Here is a 21,498-nt window from a genome sequence, read left to right as displayed (position 1 = left end):
GTGCCCGTAGGAAATGGGCTCACCTATTAGGGGCATTTCCGTGCTGCTGCTACAGGGTGCAGCTGAGAGGGGGGCCCCAAATAGGGATTTGGAATGGGGCCCAGAACTCAGGGTGTTCAGGAAATATTAGGATGTCCTCAACCCCCACCCCCCACCCCGCCACAGGTGTGGGTTTGGGGAAGGGACACTTGGAGCAGGGCCATTGAGAGCTGTTTTGCATAGCAACAGCCTTGCAGCTACCCTCTGGTGTGGTCATTTAACGTATCTATAAACTTTAACTGGTGACATAGATATTCAAATAGCTGTGGCCATGCTCTGAGCCAGGGGGGTGGAAGTAACTTCCCCACCAAGACATAACTGGGGGGCAGGTTGCAGCGCCTGCATGGGAGCTTGGAGAAGACTGGCTCCATGACATGGGGCCACGCCTGCCCAGACTCACGATGGAAACCCAGTAAAGCTGGAAGGGTATGAGAGTGCTGGCAGGTGTAGCCAATTGTGGGCGGAGTCGGAAATGGGGCTGCAGAGGAAGATTGGCGCGGGGATTTAAACCCAGACTCGGCAGCCATTGAGGAGAACCACACAGCTTTGGCAGAGTGGGCACTCCCACAGCCCCGCGAGAGAGAATCACCTTGCAGCTTTAGCATAGAACCACCACTCGGCTTTGCCAGAGTGGGGACCCCCGCAGCTTTAGAAGGGGGAACCACCACCCGGCTTTAGTAGAGATCCCGGCGACACAGCTGATGGTGCCGGGAACTGAGGGAGGCCTACCAGCTGAGACGGATTACTGGGAAGAACTGGGGGCTGCCTGAGCCACAGACTTCTGTTTCTTTCCCTGAGATACAGTACCCCAGACTGGGCATAGGGGGAAGGACTGTGTGTTTGTGGATGTTTGTAGATGTGGGACTTTGGGATTTTGATGAAGACATTAGGGCACTACTTTAAGTTTGTACAGCATTAAATAAACATTTCCTTTCCTTTTCATGAATCTCTGGCATTGAGAGACGCCTTCCCTATAAGGCAGCGGACATAACGAACCTGGGCGGTTCCTTTCGATAATAGTATATCATCCCAGGCCCCCCCTCTGTTCTGTAACACTGCTTGCGATGTTCTGTAAGGGCAGAGTCCCTAACACACGTCATTCCCAGGGGAGACACAGGTGCCACAGGCACCTCCAGCTGCCTCTCCGCCTCCCCATCCCCTCCGCCCCAGGCAGGAGCGAACTACCCAGCTGCTGACATCAGGAGACCCCACGTTCCTGACACGTGTACCAGGCAGGGTCACTGCTGGGACAGGTCACGCAGCCTGGCCAGCCTGATTTGGAGGCCTGGCTGTCTTCGTTTCAGTTCGGACCCACAGCCCGCCCTTACACATGCTTGGACATGCGTGGGGCTTCTGGGTGAGGGGTCAGCAGCTTCTGAGCCCTCCCAGCCTGGAGCAGAGGGCAGGGAGCTGGCCCAGTGAGGCCACAGAGGACACTCAGGGACCAGGAGCTGGCTTCCGGCTCCAGCCTCCTGTTCCTGGAAAAGGATAAGAAGCCTCAGGCCACCCTCCCCGGGCCTTTTCTAACCCACAGTCCTTGCCGCCCCCTCCTTTCCTCCCTCCCCACCCACCCAAGAAGCTGCAGGAGACACGGCCCAAAAGAGGAGACTTTTAATACAAAGAGGGCGGGCATGGCCTGGGAAGAACTTAAATAAAGGGGGGGTGGTGTCAGGAGCCCGCGGCCGCGGGCCTCGGGGCCCTTGGCAGAGGGATGATGCAGACGGAGTTCCGAGCCTCTTTGATCCGCCACCAGCGGCCCAGCCTGCGGGGGTGAGGGAGAAGCTGAGGCCAGCGCAGCCGCCCCCCTGCCGTCCCACCCCCCCATTCCCGCCCAGCCACCAACCAAGTGCCGCCTCCCCCCCACCATGCAGGGGGCCCCATACCTGTGCTCCTGCCCCACCCCGGCCACCAGGAAGTCCCCAGAGCTGGAGAACTTGAGGCTGTTGATAAAGCCCACCTGAGAAAGGGGGGACAACGCAGAGGATGTGAGAACAGACCCCCCCGCCGCCACCACCACCACAGCCTGAGCACCACCATCCAGGGCCTGGCCTTCCCAGACCTGGGTTCAAGCCCTGCCCCACCTCCTGCCGCCTGGGCCAGCCCGTGACCCCTCAGGGCCTCAGCCTCCACGCGGGTGGGACGGGGAAGCTTCGGGAGGGTTAAGGAGGCCACAAACGCCTAGGTTGTCGGTGTGGCCCAGGGCCTGGCTCCTGGCTGTGGGGCCCCGGGGACCCCGTGTCACTGACAGACCTGCCACTCTCCGAGGTCACCCAAGGTGGCACGCCCTCGCATCCATCTGGCCCCAGCCACACGGAACCAACACGGGCCCGGGCTGCTCCCCGCCCAGCACCCCAGCACACAGGGCAGGGCAGGGCAGCAGAGGAGGAGGGGAAGAGGGGGAAGAGGGGGAAGACGGAGGGAGGGCTCCGGCCAGGCCCCAGCGAGGAGCTGGGCTGTGAAGAGAAGACACGGACGGCCCGACGGGCTGGGCGCTCAGGCCGCTCACCAGGGGGATGTCGAAGAGGAGGTCGAGCTGCCGGAAGCCCTCGCCGCACTGCCAGAGCCGCACGCAGGAGCTGTGGGAGCCTGGGGGCCGGGGAGACAGTGAGCGCCGCCCCCGCCCGCCCCCCCCCCCGGGGGGGCCCCTCGCTGCCACGCAGGGCACTCACCTGTGGCCACCAGGTCTGTGTTGAGCAGGGCCGCCACCGACGACACCCAGAAGGGCTGCTCCAGGCCCGGCTCCCCCCGCAGCCCGTGGGCCTCACGCCGCAGGGCAAGCGGCCGTTTCTTGGAGAGCCCCCACAGGGCCACAGAGCTGGGGACAGGGGCGAGCAGCGTCCGTGAGGGGCGGGGCAGAAAGGCCGCACGGTGGGAGGGGACCCAGTGCCCACCGGCCATGGGACGTAGGCGAAGCCGCCCGGGCTCGCCCCTGGTGTCCTCACGTACACGTGGGGGTTGCCCCTGCCTCTTAGCAGGGGGCGCAGGAGCCGCGCGGTGGCGGGAGACACCCAGGGGCAGCCCTTACCCGTCGTCTGCGCCCGACACCATGTGCTCCTCATTGATGAGCTGGATGCTGTCGATGGAGCCCCTGGAGGAAAGGGCAGTGAGGGGCACGGCCCGGGTCCCCCCCCCCAGCCCATGGGCCCCCTGCCCGGCGCGGCCGCGGCCTTACTGGTGGCCGTAGAAGACGAGCTGGGACTCCTCAGGGATCTTCCACACACGCACGGTCCCGTCGCGGCCCCCCGCCGTCACGCAGCACTCCCTGCCCAGGGCGTCCAGGGCGGCCACCGCGTCCTGGTGCCCGAAGCTGGAGAGGGGACGCACGGGGTCACCCACGAACTCGCTCGCACGCACGCACGCACGCACCCGCACACCCTCCCCCGCGCGCACTCACAGCGTCTCCACGTAGGAGTTCTCCGCCACGTTCCACACCTTCACAGAGCGGTCGTGGGACGTGCTGTAGAGCTGGTGGGTGCCCCTGCGGAACGCCAGCCCCTAGGGGTGCGGAGAGAGGGCAGGGGGGCCTGGGCTACAGCACGCGGCCCGGAGGTCAGGCCCAGAGGGGGCTTCCTGAAAAGCAGGCCACACTGGCACAGGGCGCCGCCCCCCCACCCCACCCCCAGCCCCGCCCTGAGCCCGCCTGCCCGCGAGCAGCTGCTGACTTGTCACAGGCCTCCCTGTCTCCTGGGGGAGCTGGCTCAGGCCCCACCCCCTCCCATCCCTTTACCCCGCTCGTGACTTTCACAGTGCCACTCGCGACACCACAGCGCAGGTTCCCTGAGGACGGCAACCCCCTGCCCCCTTCGCCCCACCCCCAGGGCCCAGCACCAAGCCCGGACCACGCCTGCCCGAGGAGGCCCCGCTGCTCACCGACACGGCATCCCGGTGTCCCGTGAAGGTGTACAGGTGCCTGCAGCTCTGGGCCTCCCAAATGAGGATGAGCTTGCTGCGGTCGCCCGAGGCCTGCGGGGAGGAGGACAGTGGCCACAGGCGGGCACCCACTGAGTGCCCGGACCCCTCCCCCGCCCCCAGGGCCCACCACGCCTTACGAGGTACTTGCCGTCGGAGGAGATGGCCATGCAGAGCACGTGGCTGCTGTGGCCCGGGGGCTGCCCCTCCGCACCCTTCTTGGCTCGTGGGATCACGTGAAGCTTCCGTCCACTCTCCACACTCCCTGACACCGGGAGCAGAGAGGCACTAAGACGGGGCAGGGCGGGCTGGCGACCTCCCCGCCGAGGGCAGCGTGGGGCCACGGGAAAAGTCCGGGCCCAGGTCAGAGGAGCCGGCGCAGCCGCTCGGAGCCCCTGGGCAGGCCGCCTCGCCCGGTGAGTGGAAGCTATGACCCGGAAGGGCAGCCAGGAAGCCCAGAGGGAAGGGGAGGAAAGTGCTCTGGGGCCAGTGGCTCGGGTGCTTCGTGTCCCCGCCCTGGGGGAGGAGGCCGGAGCCGGAGGGCCCGGAGCTCAGCCCCAGGGCGGTGCGAGCCTCGGGCGCCCTCGCCCAGCCGCCCACCAGCAGCACGGATCCCCATTAAGTCCCCACCCTGCCTCTGCTCACTCGTCTCCGATGACAGTGACAGGAAGCTCACAAGCCCTGCTCCAGGGCAGAGGCACCCACTGTCACCCAGAAACACTTCCAAGGGAGCAAACCTGCCTCTAGAAGCTTCCCCGCCGGGGCTCAGCTTGCCAACCCCTCCTTCCTCCCAGACCAGTGCCCCCACCCCCAGGCACTCACTCACACTTAATGATGGTGCAGTCTTTGGCGGCGGAAAAGATGGCCAAGTCGTCAGGGGTGACGACCAAACATGTGATGGAGAGCTGGTGGCCGCGCAAGACTCGGATGTCGCCCGGGGCTGGGGCCTGGATCTGGGCCGACAGGCGGGGTCACTGCGACTGGGGCAGGGAGGCCCACCGCCCCCCCGCCCAGACGCACCCACCCAGGGCTGCAAGGGGACCAAGCCCTGAGCTGACCCTGCCTGTCCAAGCGCCCGCCATGTTCTCAGAGACCCCACAGCCTGAGTGCCTGGCCGAGCCATCAGCCACCAACTGAGAAGGGACCCCAGTTCCCTCCAATCTCACCCCAAGTGCGCTGCCCACTCACCTCCTTCGCCACAGACTTCTGCAGCCTGCCCCTCTGCTCCAGCTGCAGGGAGAGGTCAGGCGTGAGGCCCCCCGAGGCGGACCCCCACCCCTCCCCCAGCGCCGTCCGGCCGCACTCACCACGTCCTCCTTCAGGCGCCCCGCCACCTGGTCCTCCGCAAACTCCCGGGCTTCAGCCTTCTCCTCCTCTGTGGGGGGCAGACCAGACCCGGTCAACCCGGGCCGGGACCCCACTTTTCCCTTCCCACCCCCACCCCACCACCCCTGTCCTGGGCCCCACACACTTGGGTGCTGTCCTGCGGGAAGCTCAGGCCGCCTCCTCGGGCAGAGGGGGAAGGGCCTGATGTCTGTTCCTGCCCACGGCCGGCCTTTGCCTGTCAGATCTGTCTGAGGCCCCCTGAGGGTCTGGCCGTCCCCTTAAAGCCCGTTAGGGCTCCGGCCACACTCCCACAGGGCGGCCAGCGCCAGCAGCCCCCGCGGCAACCTGCACAGGGAACCTGCGCCAGTCCCCCCAGCAGGGGCAGGAGCCAGGGCCCAGGCAGGCTTGGGCGCAGGCCCCGCCCCTCCCCGGCCCAGCGCACGGGCTCACCTTGCTCCCTCAGCTGTTCCAGGTAGAGCTTGGCCAAGCGCAGCTTCTTCTCCTGCGCGGTCTCCTCCAGCTCCTCCTGCTCCTCCTCCTCTGCCCTCCTAGGAGCTGGGCTGTGGGCCGGGAGCGGGGGGGGGGGGACTGGGTTTGAGGGTGCTCACCCCACTCCTGTGGCTTCTAGGACCACGCGCCCCGGCTGCTCGCCCTGCCAGCCCTCATGGCCAGTGCTTCCACGTGCAGGATGCAAAGGGCCCGCCCACTGCCTGTCATGAGCGTGAAAACAGGCCCAAACCCAAAGGGACCGCTGCGAGCTCTCTCAGCTCCGCGGGGGAAGCGAAGGCTCTACTGGCTCCCGAGAAAAATCAGGGCGTGTGTCAAGAGCCAGACACCCAAAGGGCTTCGGACGCCTCAACGGCGGCCCTGAGAGTGAGCAGACACACGTGCCGCCGCACACACAAAACTCTGAAGGAGAACGCTGGCCCCTGGAAACCCACGCCCGTCACACAACCATCGTGACAACTGAAGACACTGTCAGCTGCCCCAAAGGCCACAGGATGGGTCCTTTCTCCCTCTTTTAAGGATGGAGAACTTTTAAGGATAGTCCACTGGCTGGCGTGGCTCAGTGGACTGAGTGCCGGCCTGCGAACCAAAGGGTCGCCGGTTCGATTCCCAGTCAGGGCACATGCAGGGGTCGTGGGCCAGGTCCCCTGCAGGGGGCGCTCTAGAGGCGACCACACGTTGATGTTTCTCTCCCTTCTCCTCTCTAAAACTAAATTTATAAATCTTAAGAAAATTGAATAAAAGGATAGAGGACGAGCTCATCAAACAGCAGGGGAAGCAAAGACCGAGGTCGGCCCGAGACAGGAAACAGGGGACCCCCCCTTGCAGCGCGGGAAAGGAGCTCCCGGCACAACCGCCGCCCCAACTGGGGAGCAGCCAGCCCGGGTCCGAGGCCAAGACCCGAGAGGCAGACACACGGCGTCTGGCCACCTCACTGCCGCGTGGGCACCATCCTCTGTCCTCAGGACCGGGTTCCGGGGGCCCTCACTGGGCTCTGCCTGAGCCGATGCCGGTGAAGTTCCCGCCTTCCCTCCAAGCCCAGGCCCCTGCACCCGCTGGCACGCTCCTGTCGGCACGGCAAGCCCTCCTTTGACTGGCTCCCGGGGGCTGCGGGAGGATCGCAGGTGCCCAGGAGCAGAAAACCCAGGGCAGCCCGTGCCCCCGATCACATGCTTGCAGATACCTGGCCCCTGTCGGGCGCCCCGACTGGTCTCCAGGACTCAACCCTGACCTTGCCCGTGCCTCTCCCAGAAAGGACCTTGGCGCTCCAAGGCCAGACCACGCTCCAGAGACCTTACTACCTTCAGCCCTTTACACAGCCAAGGTCAGAACTTCTACTCAGCTTCCCCAGACTAACCAGTCCCGTGTAGGGGTCCACACGTACCAGACAGAACTCCGAAGAAAGCTAAGGGAAGTATACACTCTGTGATTGCACCCACATGACGTACCGGAGAAGAGAGGCTCTAGGGACAGTGGTTACGAGTCGGGGGTGGGGAGACCTGGCCATGAAAGAGCAGGGGGAATTTCGGAGGGTGATGAACCATTCTGTTTCTCCACAGTGGTATGCACCTTTCAAACTCGCAGAACTGTCCTCTAAAGAAAGGTGGATGTCACGACATGTAAGTTAGAACTGCATGAGAAAACAAAAAACAGGAGGAGAAAAAGGAAGGAAAGGAGGAAAGCAAAGAAATGAGTACCTCCAGTCGGGAACGGCAACTGGGGCCCGTCAGTTGCTGCAAATGGCCGAGTCGGTGACCTGAGTGGTGAGCGCCCAAAGGTCATCATTCCTCACCACACTCCACAGCGCAAACCCGTCTCGTCCACTCTTCCGTAGCTAAGGCATCGCACAGCACCTTGTAAAGCTGCTTACAAGTGCTTACCAGAGGGCTTGGCACCCACCCACCCACCCACAGTAACCTGGGGACTAAGCAAGGCATCTTAAGTCTCCCTGACTTCCGGCCAAGATGGAGGCATAGGTGGATGCACCGCACCTCCGCGCACAACCAAGATGGGAACAACAACAATTTAGAGGCAGAATAACACCCAGAACTGACAGAGAATTTATCTGAATGGAAGTCGGACAGCCAAGAAATTGAAATAGACCCGTTCATCCAGACCGGTAGGAGGGGCGGAGACGAGCAGCCAGGCTCGGGTCGCGGCTCGGAGAGCAGAGATAGTTGGGCGCATAAGGCAACCGGGGGCGCGTAAGGCATCTGGGGCGCGCAAGAGCGCAGCGGGTGGACCCTGAGTGCACAGGTGGCAGCTGGTGGACCCAGTGAGGCGGCGATTGTGGACCAGGGCAGAGCGAGCAACCAAGGATCCCAGGGAAGGGACTGAGGTCCCAGGAGAACGGAGCTACCGCCACTGTTCCCTCTCGGCCCCGTCCCCACATACAACGTCAAAATCTAGCGACTGGGGTGCCCAGTCCCAGTGAACACCTAAGGCTCCGCCCCTCACCGTAACAGGAGCGACCAGACCAAACAAAAAAGAGAGCGAGAGAGAGAGAGAGAGATGGCTCAAACAGAAGAACAAATGAAAGCCCCAGAACTTTTAAGCGACCGAGAGATAGCCAATCTATCAGATGCACAGTTCAAAATACTGGTGATCAGGAAGCTCACGGAATTGGTTGATTTTGGTTGAAAATTAGATGAACAAATGCAGGTTACTATAAAAGAAATGAAGGAAAATGCACAGGGAACCAATAGTGATGGAAAGGAAACTGGGACTCAAAACAATAGAGTGGACCAGAAGGAAGAAAGAAACAACCAAACAGAAAAGAATGGAGAAATAAGAATTCAAAAAAACGAAGAGAAGCTTAGGAACCTCCAGGACATCTTTAAACGTTCCAACATCCAAATTATAGGGGTGCCAGAAGGGGAAGAGGAAGAGCAACAGATTGAACACATATTTGAACAAATAATAGAGGAGAACTTCCCCATTCTGGCAAAGGAAATAGACTTCCAGGAAGTCCAGGAAGCTCAGAGAGTCCCAAAGAACTTGGACCCAAGAAGAAACACACCAAGGCACATCATAATTACATTAGCCAAGGTAAAAATGAAGGAGAGAATCCTAGAAGCAGCAAGAGATAAGGGGACAGTCACCTACAAAGGAGTTCCCATCAGACTGTCAACTGATTTCTCAAAAGAGACCTTACAGGAAAGAAGGGGCTGGAAAGAAGTATTCCAAGTCATGAAAGGCAAGGACCTACATCCCAGATTGCTCTATCCAGCAAAGCTATCATTTAGAATGGAAGGGCAGATAAAGTGCTTCTCAGATAAGGTCAAGTTAAAGGAGTTCATTATCACCAAACCCTTATTTTATGAAATGTTATGAAATGTTAAAGGGACTTATCTAAGAAAAGATAAAAAAACATGTATAGTAAAAGGACAGCAAACTCACAATTATGAACAACCACACCTAAAGCAAAACCAAAAGAAACTAAGCAAACAACTGGAACAGGAACAGAACCACAGAAATGGAGGTCACGTGGAGGGTTAGCAGCAGGGGAGTGGGAGGGAGGAGAATGGGGCAAAAGGCACAGAGAATAAGTAGCATAGATGGTAGGTAGAAAATAGACACGGGGAGGATAAGAATAGTGTGGGAAATGTAGAAGCTGAAGAACTTATAAGTATGACACATGGACATGAACTAAAGGGGGGATGTGAGTGAGAGAGGGTGTGCAGGGTGGAGGGGAGTGAAGGGGGGAAGTGGGACAACTGTAATAGCACAATCAATAAAATATATTTTTAAAAAGTCTCCCTGTGAGCAGGGTCAGGCTGACACACAGTCAGCTGGAGAAGCAGAATGTCCAAAGCCAACGCTTAAGGCAGGCACCAGGGTCCCGGGCACGAGGACTTCTGTGCCACAAGGCCCGGCCTGACACTCTGCTAGCCCCCTCGCAGACCCTGCCACTGGCCCCACTCCTGTCCCCAGACAGGACCAGGGAGGTGTTCAAAGCCCTCTCCGCAAGCTGGGTGCACCCACCACCTGGCCTTCCATGCCCCCACCTCCCGTTCTGGCACACTTACTACGCCCTACACTTTCCTCTGATCCCTCAGCGCCTTTCCCTGCCTCCCCCATCAGGGCTCCTCATCTCTCCAGGCCCCACTGAAATGCCCCCTGTCTCTTCCCAGAACACACGGAGGTAACACATCCCATTACCACTCGTTCGCTCTTCCCCTGCCTTCTCGCCTCTGTGCTCTCAGAAGGGAAGCCAGTGCCTGGCCTCTGCCCCCGCCAGGGGGAGACCAGTCATTGTGAAGTCGTGGCAAAGGGAGTGAAGAACTAGCCAGCATTTCTTGCACCCCTCTCCCCTTGCAAGTCAGTGCAGCCTGGACTCAGCTCCCTGCCTCCCTGCCATGGGCCAGAGAGGTCGCCCTGGTCTCCAGTTGGGGCTGGGGGGTCCTCTCCACACACAGACCCCGCGGGGAAGGAGATGAGGCTTGTCAGGACCAGAAACTGGAGGAAAGAGCCAAGGCCTGTGAGCCAAGGGCCGGGGTTCTCACGCACGGAGACGTCCACGCACCACGGGCCTGAGCGCTCCCTACCACTAAGCAGAAAAGCCGAGCTCACCTCTCACTCTCAGAGTCGCTAGAGATCTATCTTCTCACTCATCTGTCGCCACCCTTGGACTTGCCCTTGTCCCCGGAAAAGTCGGCCTAAGAATCATAGGAGAATGATCCTTTCACAGGTCAGGGGTCTCCACCACTCCGGCACTGACCCAAGGCCCCTTCTGGTCAGTCGACAGCCCTGCAACTGGGAAAGTCAGTGGCCCTCGGCTCCAGGGCAAGACTGTACAGCATTTGGCCGGCGGTCAGAGAAGCGAAGCTGGCTCCAGTTGGAATCCCGGGAGAGCGGAGAGGTGGCAAGGAGGGGATGAAGGTGTGATTACAGTGGTCCCAGGAGCAGGACAATGCCGGCCCGCACCCCGGAAGCCGGCTTTCCCCGCTTCCAACGCGCTGCTGGCGCTGGCATGCTGACCACGCACGCTCAGCAGCCTCTGGGGAACGCACGTGGCGGTACCCCGGCGGTCTGGCAAGACTCCGCGCCCTGATAGGCTCCAAACATCAGACGAGCCCCGCCTCCTCCAACCGCATTGGGCCGCTTGGTGCTATTTGGGCGCTCCCAAGTACCCATTGGATAAATGCCTGTGGCCACGCCTCCTCAACCTCCCCTGCGCTCCCGCGCAGGGCTCAGCGGAAACAGCCTGTTCAGGGTTCTTCCGGCCTAAGCAGCAGTGCAGTGCACGGCTATTTAGCTGATGTCTAAGGCGGGGCGAACAGGGGACCGTCTCTGTGTTTTCGCCCCTCAGATGCTCGGAGACGCTAGAGATGCGGGGTTCCGAGTCCCGAACAGGACTCCTCCCAGTCAGGGGTGTGGACCGGGGTGTACCAATCTGGCACTAGGTATCTGGCAGGGCACCGGGGACTTCCAGGCAGCCCTGGAGAAAGGAAAGCAGTGTCCGCAAGTCCCCTCAATCCGGTCCAACCAGGCCCACCACTGCCACACCCACCTGCTCTGATCACTGACCTTCAAAGGCAACCCCCACCATCAGCTCAGAACCTTTGGTCCCTGGGGGCCCGACACCCGGACAGGCCCAGCAGACCAAGCTCCGCCCATGACTTCCAATCGGAGTGTCTTACACCTGCACATCCACAGGGGCCGGCTCTGCCCCCGGGAAAGGATGCCCGGGAGCGCCCCGGGCAGCCCTACCAGACACCAGGATGTGGGGCTGGAGCAGCGCGGGTCCCAGCCGGGGGTCACCCAGGGCATCTCCTCGTCTCGTCTCTTTACTCTCCTTCAGTCTGAAACCTGTCTCAGCCTTTTTATTTCTCCCTCCATGACTGGACGTCCTCTGCAGCCCCGAAGGGTGCAGGCCCCCTTGCCTCACAGGGTCTCTCAGTCTCGGTGTCTCTCACGTCTGGTCAGGATCAGATTCGGCTGCTGACGTCTGGGGGGGACCCGACATGTGTGACGTCTCCTCGGGGCATTCTGGCAGGAGGGACGCGTCCCTCTGTTGGTGACCTGAACTAACTCTGATCCCCTAAGTCAGCTGCTGCACCAGGTCTCTCCCCTGGAAGTGACCAGCTGCCCTACTTGTAACCAGCGATGTGTCCGTATTTACTCTGAGCCTCAGACTGTCCCAGATGTGGCCTGCAGAAGGACCTTCAAGCTGACTTCTCTGTCTGAATTACTTCTGAGCACTTCCTATTTCCTGGCATCATGAGATGTTTCCTGGAATCATCTGGCACAATATTGTCAGGAAGTCCCTCCCATAATCACGCCTAAGGTTTCGAGAGTGTTGCCAAAGGAGCACACAGAACTGGGACATTGGCAGAAGGTCCTCATACTGCGCACCAAAGACCATCTCTCCCAGGTCCCTGCTTCTCCTAGGTGAGTGCCCACGACCCTGTCCACAGCCCTTAGAAGGGCAGGGCGGGGAGGGACTTCCCTTGCACACTGGAAATTCAAGGCCACTGGTCTGGGACCCTGGCTCACAGCCCGGAACTTCTGAGCTCAACGGGAAGGGTTTCTGCATCACTGGATCCCGAGCTCTGGAGGAACAGACCTGGCCCCGGGGGTGCTGCCCCGGCTGCCATTGCCCACTCGGGGCTCCATTGCTGGGATGACTCAGCCCAGCACCCATGCCAAGTCCCAGGCAGCTGGGAAGTGGGAGGAGCAGGCAGAGCCCACAGAGTGCTCTGGAGGGCAGAGGGGCCATCAGTGGGACAGAAGCCCCTCCTTTCTCTTTCTGTACCCCCTGGACAACCCACACAACCAGAGAAGGGAGGGAACCACTCCTCCCTGACCAGAGTGGGCAGACGGGACAGGGTCCTGGCCCTGCCCCTGCTATCGGGCACAAGGGCGTGTCCGGGGTGAGAGAACGGGCTTTGGTCTGGGGCTGGGACTGTGGCATGGAGGGAGGGGGCGGCAGTGGGTGCTCCCCAAAGGCAAACCCAGCATGGGGCACACTGGTGCTGTACCAGCCAGGTGGGGTGCAGCTGCCATGGAAGCCTGAAGCCCCTCTCGGCGCCCCCAACACAGCCATGGCTCCCAAGCGCAAGTCCGCTGTGCAGGCTGAGGGCCCTGAGATGAAGAAGGGACGGCAGGGGGCAGAGGAGGACAGCTTCCGCTCCACCGCTGAGGCCCTCAGGGCCGCACCCACAGAAAAGCGTGCAGTCCGGGTGGACCCCGTGTATCTCAGGGACAATCCCGGGACCCAGGTGAGCTGTAGTCCCTAGCCAGCTCCCTCCTAGACACAAATACACTCAGAGCCACTCCCCTCCCCAGTTCAGCTTAGCTCTGGTCACACAGCCCAAAGTCCCCAAGTCTGGCTGTGGTCTCCCCAGACCCCCGAGGTCAGGCAGGGCTGCATCGCATCCCATCGGGCAGGTCGTGTCTGCTCTTCAGACCACAGGGCAGGCCCCTGAGCTTCTCCGGCCCCCTCCTGCCACCCTTCAAGCCAGGCTCCGACCCCCTAGGTCTTCCCAGGGCTCACCTATGCACCCTCAAACCTACGCCACAGGGTAGGGCTGTGTCCCCCTGAGATCCCTCACAGGGCAGTGTCCCTACAAGACCCCTGGGGCAGAAGCATGTGTCCCTCGATTCCCCGACCCAGGGCACAGCTGAGTCTTTCCAGAATCTCCCTCCATAGCCCCAGTTTAGCCACATCCCCTCACACTTTGTCCCCCAGGGGCTCCTGTGACAGCCCAGGGCAGTCTGAGCCCCGTCAGGGTGGGGCCGGGTCTCCTGCCCACCCGAGGGCAGCCCACGCCAGCCTGCCCCACCCTTGCACCCTCAGGCCCAGGTGCACGGAGACTATGACTGCACCCTGAACCAGACCAACATCGGGAGGAACATCAACAAGTTCTACATCGTCCAGCTGCTGGAGGACGGTGAACGCTTCTTCTGCTGGAACCGCTGGGGCCGCGTGGTGAGTGCCCATCTTGCTCCCTCACTCCCGTCTACCCTCCCTGCTCAGCACTGCCCCCTGCTGCCCAGGGTCCACACAGCACTCAGGCTGAAAAGCCAAGGTGCTGACCATCTCAGGTGATAGGTACAAGGCCTGGCTGGACAGAGGCCCCCAGGTGTTATGGTGGGCCCGGCACAGCACTGGGCACGCACCTGAAGGCTGTCAATTGCAGGGCGAGGTGGGCCGGACAAACGCCAGCAACACCAATTCACTAGACAAGGTAAAGAAGGAGTTTGAGAAGAAGTTTCGGGACAAGACCAAGAACAGCTGGGCAGAGCGGGACCGCTTTGTGGCGCATCCCGGCAAGTACACGCTGATCGAAGTGCAGGGCGAGGACGAGGCCCAGGAGGCTGTGGTGAAGGTGAGGCGGCTGGGCTCCGGGCTGAGGGAGGGGACCGGGGACCCAGCCGCCTGGCCACCGCCCCCGCCCAGCTCTGCCACACTGCCACAGACTTCTGCTCTCTGGCCTTGGTCAGGCCCTGCTCGCAGGGCCCTACGAGCACGCTCCGCCCCTAGGTTGACGGAGGCCCGGTGAGGACCATGGCTCAGCGGGTGCGGCCCTGCTCCTTGGACGCAGCCACACAGAAGCTCATTACCAACATCTTCAGCAAGGACATGTTCACAGACGCTATGGCCCGCCTGAACCTGGGTGAGGGCCAGGGCCAGGCAGGGTGGCAAGGCCCGGGGAGCGACAGGGGGCTGAGTCTCCCCACTCCCCCGCCCCCCAGATGTGAAAAAGATGCCCCTGGGAAAGTTGAGCAAGCAGCAGATCGCACGGGGCTTCGAGGCCTTGGAGGCCCTGGAGGCGGCCCTGAGGGCCCCCACCGCTGGGGACCCCAGCCTGGAGGAGCTGTCCTCCCGCTTCTACACTGTCATTCCCCACGACTTCGGCCGCAGCCGGCCCCCGCCCATCAACTCCCTGGAGCTTCTGCAGGCCAGTATTCTGGTGAGAGCTGGCAGGGGGGCACGCAGTGGGGATACCGATCACACTGGGCAAAGGACGTGCGGGGGGCAGCTGGCCGACAGGCCCAGAGAGCAGGACTGTGATGGATGGGGTGGTGGTGAACAGGTGGACAGACAAGTCGGGTGGCCACAGAGCCGGTCATGTGGGAAGGAGAGCAGAGGCGGGAGGTCACGTGGACAGACAAGCTGCCAGTGCCCATCACCTTAGGACCTGACCATCATGGAGCTGGACCAGAGCCTGCAGACAGTGCCCGAGGAGGAGGAGAACTTACAGGAGGTGCCACACCAACTGGACAGATACTACCAGCTCCTCAGGTGCCAGCTCCAGCTTCTGGACCCAGAGGCGCCTGAGTACAAGGTGGGCTGAGCCCCACGGAGGAGCCGGGGAGAGAGTGGCCACCACCCCTCTGCCCATCTGCCCTCAAAGTGCCCAGGGGAGCCCCTCACCCTTGGTCCCCTCTCCCTGCATCTCTGGGGCTCATGGAGAGCTGGGGGGGTTCATCCATACGTCTCTCGCCCTCGGCACCCCACTTCCGCTCTCCCCGCAGGTCATCCACGCCTACTTAACACAGACGGGCAGCAAATACAGGTGCCCTGCCCTTCAGCACGTCTGGAAGGTGAACCGAGAAGGGGAGGTAAGGGATGTCCCCCAGAGCCCACCTGTCACTTCCATGACACTTAGGAAGATGTCCTGGCTTGTGTGTCCCTTACTGGCCCATCTCTGCAACTCTGACCGGTTCCCAGCAGCCCTGGGGCTGGCACGCGTGGGAATGAGCATGGGAGTGGCCAGAGGTAGAGCCCTAGTGGGCCCCTCGGATCAGCAGGGAGGACCCCACCATGGGCATGACGTGGCTCCATTTCTCGCCCCCCCCCCCCCAGGGAGATCAGTTCCAGGCCCACTGCAAACTGGAAGATCTAAGTAAGCGGTGGCACGGCACCAACGTGGCGGTGGTGGCCGCCATCCTCGCCAGCGGGCTCTGCATCGTGCCACATTCTGGTGGCCTCGTGGGCAAGGGCACCGACTTTGCCTCGGACAGCAGCAAGTCAGAAGGCTTTGGTGAGTGGCTCCTCGGGCCCAGTCCCAATGGGCATGAGGACTGAGGGGGGCTGGGCCCGGTGTTCACCCAGTTTGTGGGGGATCCAGGAGAAGAGCCCTTGAATAGTGACTGCCCAGAGCACTCAGTGGGGTGTCTGGGATTTGAGGGGACTCAGGGACAGCTTCCTAGAGGAGGTGGTGAGGACAGAGTGTGCATGTCGGCCAGACCTGATGGGGTGAGCGATGACCCTTCGTGGTAAAGCAGGCAGCCAGTGGCCCAGAGGCTGGGAGGCTGCGGCAGGTCGGGACCTCCAAGCCCAGCTGGACAGGAAAGCTCAGACACTGTGTGGGCAGCGGCTGGGGACGTGGGGACAAGAGGGCCTCATCCAGAGAGCAGGGGGTGCCTGTTTGCACGTGGATGTGGACATAGCTGGACCTCAGTGGCTGCAGCCCCAGGCAGGGTGGCGGCGCCGGAGGCTGCGGGAAGGCAGTGGAATCACCAGGCAGAGGCGGGGCACCCAGGCCAGGGCGCGGGTGTGGGGGCGGAGAGAATTCGGCAGAGGGGCATGTGGGGTGGGGTGGCAGCATGTGGGAAAGACAGGGTCGAAGGCACCTCTAATGACCCCCAGGTTTCTGTCCAGCATAGCCCTCCCTGAGGCGACCTCTCCAGACTGGGCCCCGGCCCAGGCTGACCCTTCATTGGAGACCACCGCCACTCACCCACACAAGGCAGCAAGGCCCAAGGGCGGATGGGGCTGAAGCTCTTGCATGTCCAAGGTTGCCCGAGGCCAAGGGGTCTGCAGGGGGGCAGAGGAGCCTAAGAAAGAGGGGAGGTGGCCCTGGGAGAGCCGCGCAGGGGGGCCCAGTCTAGGGGAAAAGGGTGCCAGTGGCAAAGTCAGCAAGCGGGCCAGGGAGAAAAGCACCCCACCCCGGATTCGGTCACTGGGAGGCTTTGACTGACCGTGGTGAGGACAGTCACCGGGGTACAGAGGCCTGGCCCCAGGAGCCCAGGGGTGGGGGAGAGACACGGGAGGCAGCGTGGCCTGGGCAAATGGGGGTCTGCTAAGGGAGGAGGAGGAGTGGGTCCCTGTCTGTGCTGAGGCAGCCAGGCAGAGGGGCTGACAGTGCGGCAGAGAGGCGCCCAGGCAGTCGGGCCAGGGGGGCCAGCAGCCCCACCTGAGCCTCCCTGCGGCCCTCAATTACAGGAATGTCCTATGGGGACCAACCCATCAACTACATGTTCCTGGGGGAGGTGGCTCTCGGCAGGGAGCACCCTGTCACCACGGAACAGCCCACCTTGAAGAAGCCACCCCCCGGCTTTGACAGTGTCATTGCCCGAGGCCACACAGAGCCTGGTGAGTCCCAGGCCTCAGAAGCAGCCCAGGCCCGCCCACGGCAGTGGGCTGAGACGGGGGACCAGGGCGCCCGGAGGGAGCAGCGAGCAGAGAAGGGGCCGTGCAGAGGGGCAACAAGCAGCATGGGTCCTCGCTGCAGCACTCCACCAGCCACTCAGCAAACCGTCCCTGGGCATCCAGGAGGGCTTCAAAGGAGAGGTGTCATGTCGCATTGAAGGATGAGTGGGTGTTTCCCAGGTGGAGCAATGGGGCGGGGTAGTCCAGGGGGACAGCCCAGCCTGCGCAGCGGTTTGGGGGTTGGCAAGGTGGGAACCAGCTGGCAGGCCCTGTGCCAGAAGCAGACAGCATGGGGGGCGGAGCTTCCTGGTCAAGGTCAAGGACCAGTGAGTGACCCTGGCGTCCCCCTTGGCAGATCCATCCCAGGACACGGAGCTGGAGCTGGATGGCCGGCGAGTGGCGGTGCCCCAGGGCCAGCCCACGCCCTGCCCCGAGTTCAGCGGTTCCTCGTTCTCCCAGAGCGAGGACCCCATCTCCCAGGAGAGCCAGTGCCGCCTGCGCTACCTGCTGGAGCTGCGCCTCTGAGCTGCGCACCCTCCCCACGCTGTCAGCCTTCACCTTCCTGCCCACCTCTGGCACCCCCAAGTCACCGCTGCTTGCCCCCCATCTCCCTGCTGTGTTCAGGACAGGGATCCCCTCTCCCTCCCCAGCCCTAGTGGGGCTGCGGTCCCAGAGTCTGGACCGAAGCTAATGGGTGGGATGGACTGGCAGCATCACTGGGCCGTGGGTGCACCTGTTCCCGCTGTGTAGTTAGAAGGGTGCAGGGTGAGAGTGGGCCGACCCCATACCCACCCGGGCCGTCATCCCGGCCCAGGCTGTGTGGTCACCGACGCAGGCTGAACTTCGGGCACGCACGGGCAAGTGCATTAAACACTGTCTTTGCTCATCCCAGACTCGGCTTCTCAGTGCCACGGCCGCACAGGCCTGGACCCCCTTCTCCCCACAGTGACCCACCAGAGCACACGGCAGCTCCAGCCCCACACTGGCCCCACCCACCCTGGTCCAACCACATCCACCACTGCCACACCCACCTGCTCTGATCACTGACCTTCAAAGGCAACCCCCACCATCAGCTCAGAACTGTTGGTCCCTGGGAGCCCCACCCGGCGATCGTGTCCAGTAGCCCAGACGGGCCCAGCAGACCAAGCCCCGCCCATGACTTCCAATCAGAGTGTCTTACACCTGCACATCCCCAGGGCCCAGCTCTGCCCCTGGGAAAGGATGCCCGGGAGCGCCCCGGGCGGCCCTACCAGACACCAGGATGTGGGGCTGGAGCAGCGCGGGTCCCAGCCGGGGGTCACCCAGGGCATCTCCTCGTCTCGTCTCTTTACTCTCCTTCAGTCTGAAGCCTGTCTCAGCCTTTTTATTTCTCCCTCCATGACTGGACGTCCTCCGCAGCCCCGAAGAGTGCAGGCCCCTTGTCTCACAGGGTCTCTCAGTCTCAGTGTCTCTCACGTCTGGTCAGGATCAGATTCGGCTGCTGACGTCTGGGGGGACCCGACATGCGTGACGTCTCCTCGGGGCATTCTGGCAGGAGGGACGTGTCCCTCTGTTGGTGACCTGAACTAACTCTGATCCCCTAAGTCAGCTGCTGCACCAGGTCTCTCCCCTGGAAGTGACCAGCTGCCCTACTTGTAACCAGCGATGTGTCCGTATTTACTCTGAGCCTCAGACTGTCCTAGATGTGGCCTGCAGAAGGACCTTCAAGCTGACTTCTCTGTCTACATTACTTCTGAGCACTTCCTATTTCCTGGCATCATGATATGTTTCCTTGAATCATCTGGCACAATATTGTCAGGAAGTCCCTCCTATAGTCACGCCTAGGCTTACAGCAGATTGCTAGAGAAGGCCCCAGAATGGGGCCCGCCCTGGGAGATCCTCATACTGCGCACCAAAGACCATCTCTCCCAAGACCCTGCTTCTCCTAGGTGAGTACCCATGACCCTGTCCACGGCCCTTAGAAGGGCAGGGCGGGGAGGGACTTCCCTTGCACACTGGCAATTCAAGGCCACTGGTCTGGGACCCTGGCTCACAGCCCAGAACTTCTGAGCTCAATGGGAAGGGTTTCTGCATCACTGGATCCCAAGCTCTGGAGGAACAGACCTGGCCCCGGGGGTGCTGCCCCGGCCGCCACTGCCCACTCGGGGCTCCATTGCTGGGATGACTCAGCCCAGCACCCATGCCAAGTCCCAGGCAGCTGGGAAGTGGGAGGAGCAGGCAGAGCCCACAGAGTGCTCTGGAGGGCAGAGGGGCCATCAGTGGGACAGAAGCCCCTCCTTTTGCTTTCTGTGCCCCCTGGACAACCCGCACAACCAGAGAGGGGAAGGAACCACTCCTCCCTGACCAGAGTGGGCAGACAGGACAGGGTCCTGGTCGGGCCTCTCCTACCGAGTGGGCAGGGGGTGCTCACCAAACGCAAACCCAGGGTGGTGAAACCGTTCTATATCTCCACAGTGGTATACACCTGTCAAACTCACAGAACTGTCCTCTAAAGAAAGGTGGATGTCACTACATGTAAGTTAGAACTGAATGAGAAAATGAAAAACAGGAGGAGAAAAAGGAAGGAAAGGAGGAAAGCAAAGAAATGAGTAACTCGAGTCAGGAACGGCAACTGGGGCCCGTCAGTTGCTGCAAATGGCCGAGTCGGTGACCTGAGTGGTGAGAGCCTGGAGGTCATCATTCCTCACCACGCTCCACAGCGCAAACCCGTCTCATCCACTCTTCCGTAGCTAAGGCATCTCACAGCACCTTGTAAAGCCGCTTACAAGTGCTTACCAGAGGGCTTGGCACCCACCCACCCACCCACAGTAACCTGGGGACTAAGCAAGGCATCTTAAGTCTCCCTGTGAGCAGGGTCAGGCTGACACACAGTCAGCTGGAGAAGCAGAATGTCCAAAGCCAACGCTTAAGGCAGGCACCAGGGTCCCGGGCACGAGGACTTCTGTGCCACAAGGCCCGGTCTGACGCTCTGCTAGCCCCCTCGCAGACCCTGCCACTGGCCCCACTCCTGTCCCCAGACAGGACCAGGGAGGTGTTCAAAGCCCTCCGCAAGCTGGGTGCACCCACCACCTGGCCTTCCACCCCCACGAACCTGCCGTTCTGGCACACTTACTACGCCCTACACTTTCCTCTGATCCCTCAGCGCCTTCCCTGCCTCCCCATCAGGGCTCTTCATCTCTCCAGGCCCCACTGAAATGCCCCCCGTCTCTTCCCAGAACACACGGAGGTAACACATCCCATTACCACTCATTCGCTCTTCCCCTGCCTGCTCGCCTCTGTGCTCTCAGAAGGGAAGCCAGTGCCTGGCCTCTGCCCCGGCCAGGGGGAGACCAGTCATTGTGAAATCATGGGAAAGGCAGTGAAGAACTAGCCAGCATTTCTTGCACCCCCTCCCCTTCCAAGTCACTGCAGCCTGGACCCAGCTCCCTGCCTCCCTGCCATGAGCCAGAGAGGTCGCCCTGGTCTCCAGTTGGGGCTGGGGGGTCCTCTCCACACACAGACCCCGCGGGGAAGGAGATGAGGCTTGTCAGGACCAGAAACTGGAGGAAAGAGCCAAGGCCTGTGAGCCAAGGGCCGGGGTTCTCACGCACGGAGACGTCCACGCACCACGGGCCTGAGCGCTCCCTACCGCTAAGCAGAAAAGCCGAGCTCACCTCTCACTCTCAGAGTCGCTGGAGATCTCCTCATTCATCTTGCCGCCGCCCTTGGACTTGCCCTTGTCCCCGGAAGAGTCGGCCTGGGAAATATACGAGAAGGATCCCTTCACAGGTCAGGGGTCCCCACCACTCCGGCACTGACCCAAGGCCCCTTCCGGTCAGTCGAGAGCCCTGGGACTGGGAACGGCAGACCGGGATTTGGCCAGCGGTCAGAGAAGCGAAGCTGACTCCAGTTGGAATCCTGGGAGAAGGGTCGCGGCGTGGGTCGAGGGGGCGGAAGAGGGGGAAGGAGGGGATGAAGGTGGTCCCAGGAGCAGGCCTGATCCCGGATCTCAAAAACGAGTGCTCACCTTCCGCCGCCGCTTGCCAGCTCCCGCACCGGCCCGGTCCCCCGAAGCCGGCTTTCCCCGCTTCCGAGCCACCGCTGTCGCCGGCATGCTGACCACCGTGTGTGTTACAGCAGCCGCCGGGGCACTCACGTGGCGGCGGAACCCAGGAAGTCTGGCAAGACTCCGCGCCCTGATAGGCCCTCGCTGCGGGGCGGGCCCCGCCTCCTACGGCCCCAGTGGGCGGTGTGGTAGGCTATGCCACGCCCCCAATCACCCGGAGGGTAAACGTCTGTGGCCACGCCTCCTAAACCTCCCGTGCGCTCCCGCGCTGGGCTCGGTAGGAAACAGC

At 62.0% G+C, this 21,498-nt stretch overlaps 2 protein-coding genes across 4 annotated transcripts; one reads left to right on the top strand and one right to left on the bottom strand.

Moving 5' to 3' along the window:
* Positions 1-1,634: 1,634 nt before the first annotated feature.
* On the bottom strand, positions 1,635-21,388 carry RRP9 (ribosomal RNA processing 9, U3 small nucleolar RNA binding protein). The gene is made up of 15 exons (XM_045856697.1): positions 21,171-21,388; positions 20,818-20,900; positions 5,725-5,834; positions 5,256-5,323; positions 5,137-5,178; positions 4,775-4,901; positions 4,089-4,213; positions 3,910-4,002; positions 3,434-3,534; positions 3,212-3,346; positions 3,065-3,127; positions 2,709-2,854; positions 2,546-2,625; positions 1,923-1,996; positions 1,635-1,801 (listed from the first exon to the last, which is right to left on the bottom strand). Exons 1-15 carry the CDS (start codon positions 21,255-21,257, stop codon positions 1,708-1,710), a joined length of 1,428 nt encoding a protein of 475 aa, XP_045712653.1. The 5' UTR covers positions 21,258-21,388; the 3' UTR covers positions 1,635-1,707.
* Positions 12,409-18,050, top strand: LOC123830457 (protein mono-ADP-ribosyltransferase PARP3-like). 3 transcript variants are annotated; one of them, XM_045856689.1, is made up of 11 exons: positions 12,409-12,656; positions 12,768-13,004; positions 13,583-13,714; positions 13,926-14,114; positions 14,270-14,402; positions 14,482-14,699; positions 14,925-15,074; positions 15,265-15,351; positions 15,596-15,773; positions 16,958-17,107; positions 17,520-18,050. In XM_045856689.1, the coding sequence occupies exons 1-11, from the start codon at positions 12,426-12,428 to the stop codon at positions 17,687-17,689; spliced, it is 1,875 nt and encodes a 624-aa protein (XP_045712645.1). In that variant the 5' UTR covers positions 12,409-12,425; the 3' UTR covers positions 17,690-18,050. The 3 variants fall into 3 exon arrangements, with proteins under 3 accessions (XP_045712645.1, XP_045712646.1, XP_045712647.1); XM_045856690.1 differs by lacking the exon at positions 16,958-17,107; XM_045856691.1 differs by lacking the exons at positions 16,958-17,107; positions 17,520-18,050 and adding an exon at positions 16,394-16,501.
* Positions 21,389-21,498: the final 110 nt, after the last annotated feature.

The sequence above is a fragment of the Phyllostomus hastatus genome, unplaced genomic scaffold (genome assembly GCF_019186645.2).
Source record: "Phyllostomus hastatus isolate PE091 unplaced genomic scaffold, TTU_PhHast_1.1 phas_scaffold_129, whole genome shotgun sequence".
NCBI classification, from domain to species: domain Eukaryota; kingdom Metazoa; phylum Chordata; class Mammalia; order Chiroptera; family Phyllostomidae; genus Phyllostomus; species Phyllostomus hastatus.
The sequence above is the reverse complement of the archived record's forward strand: the minus strand, read 5'-3'. Positions and strand labels throughout refer to the sequence as shown.

Coding starts and splice junctions, on each gene's coding strand:
- RRP9 (XM_045856697.1), bottom strand. CDS start 21,257: ATGCCGGCGACAGCGGTGGCTCGGAAGCGGGGAAAGCCGGCTTCGGGG. Junction 5,324..5,724: donor GGAACAGCTGAGGGAGCAAG/GTGAGCCCGTGC, acceptor TGCCCCCCACAG/AGGAGGAGAAGGCTGAAGCC. Junction 3,347..3,433: donor AACTCCTACGTGGAGACGCT/GTGAGTGCGCGC, acceptor TCCCCTCTCCAG/CTTCGGGCACCAGGACGCGG.
- LOC123830457 (XM_045856689.1), top strand. CDS start 12,426: ATGCCAAGTCCCAGGCAGCTGGGAAGTGGGAGGAGCAGGCAGAGCCCA. Junction 12,657..12,767: donor GGCACAAGGGCGTGTCCGGG/GTGAGAGAACGG, acceptor GTGCTGTACCAG/CCAGGTGGGGTGCAGCTGCC. Junction 14,115..14,269: donor CCCAGGAGGCTGTGGTGAAG/GTGAGGCGGCTG, acceptor CTCCGCCCCTAG/GTTGACGGAGGCCCGGTGAG.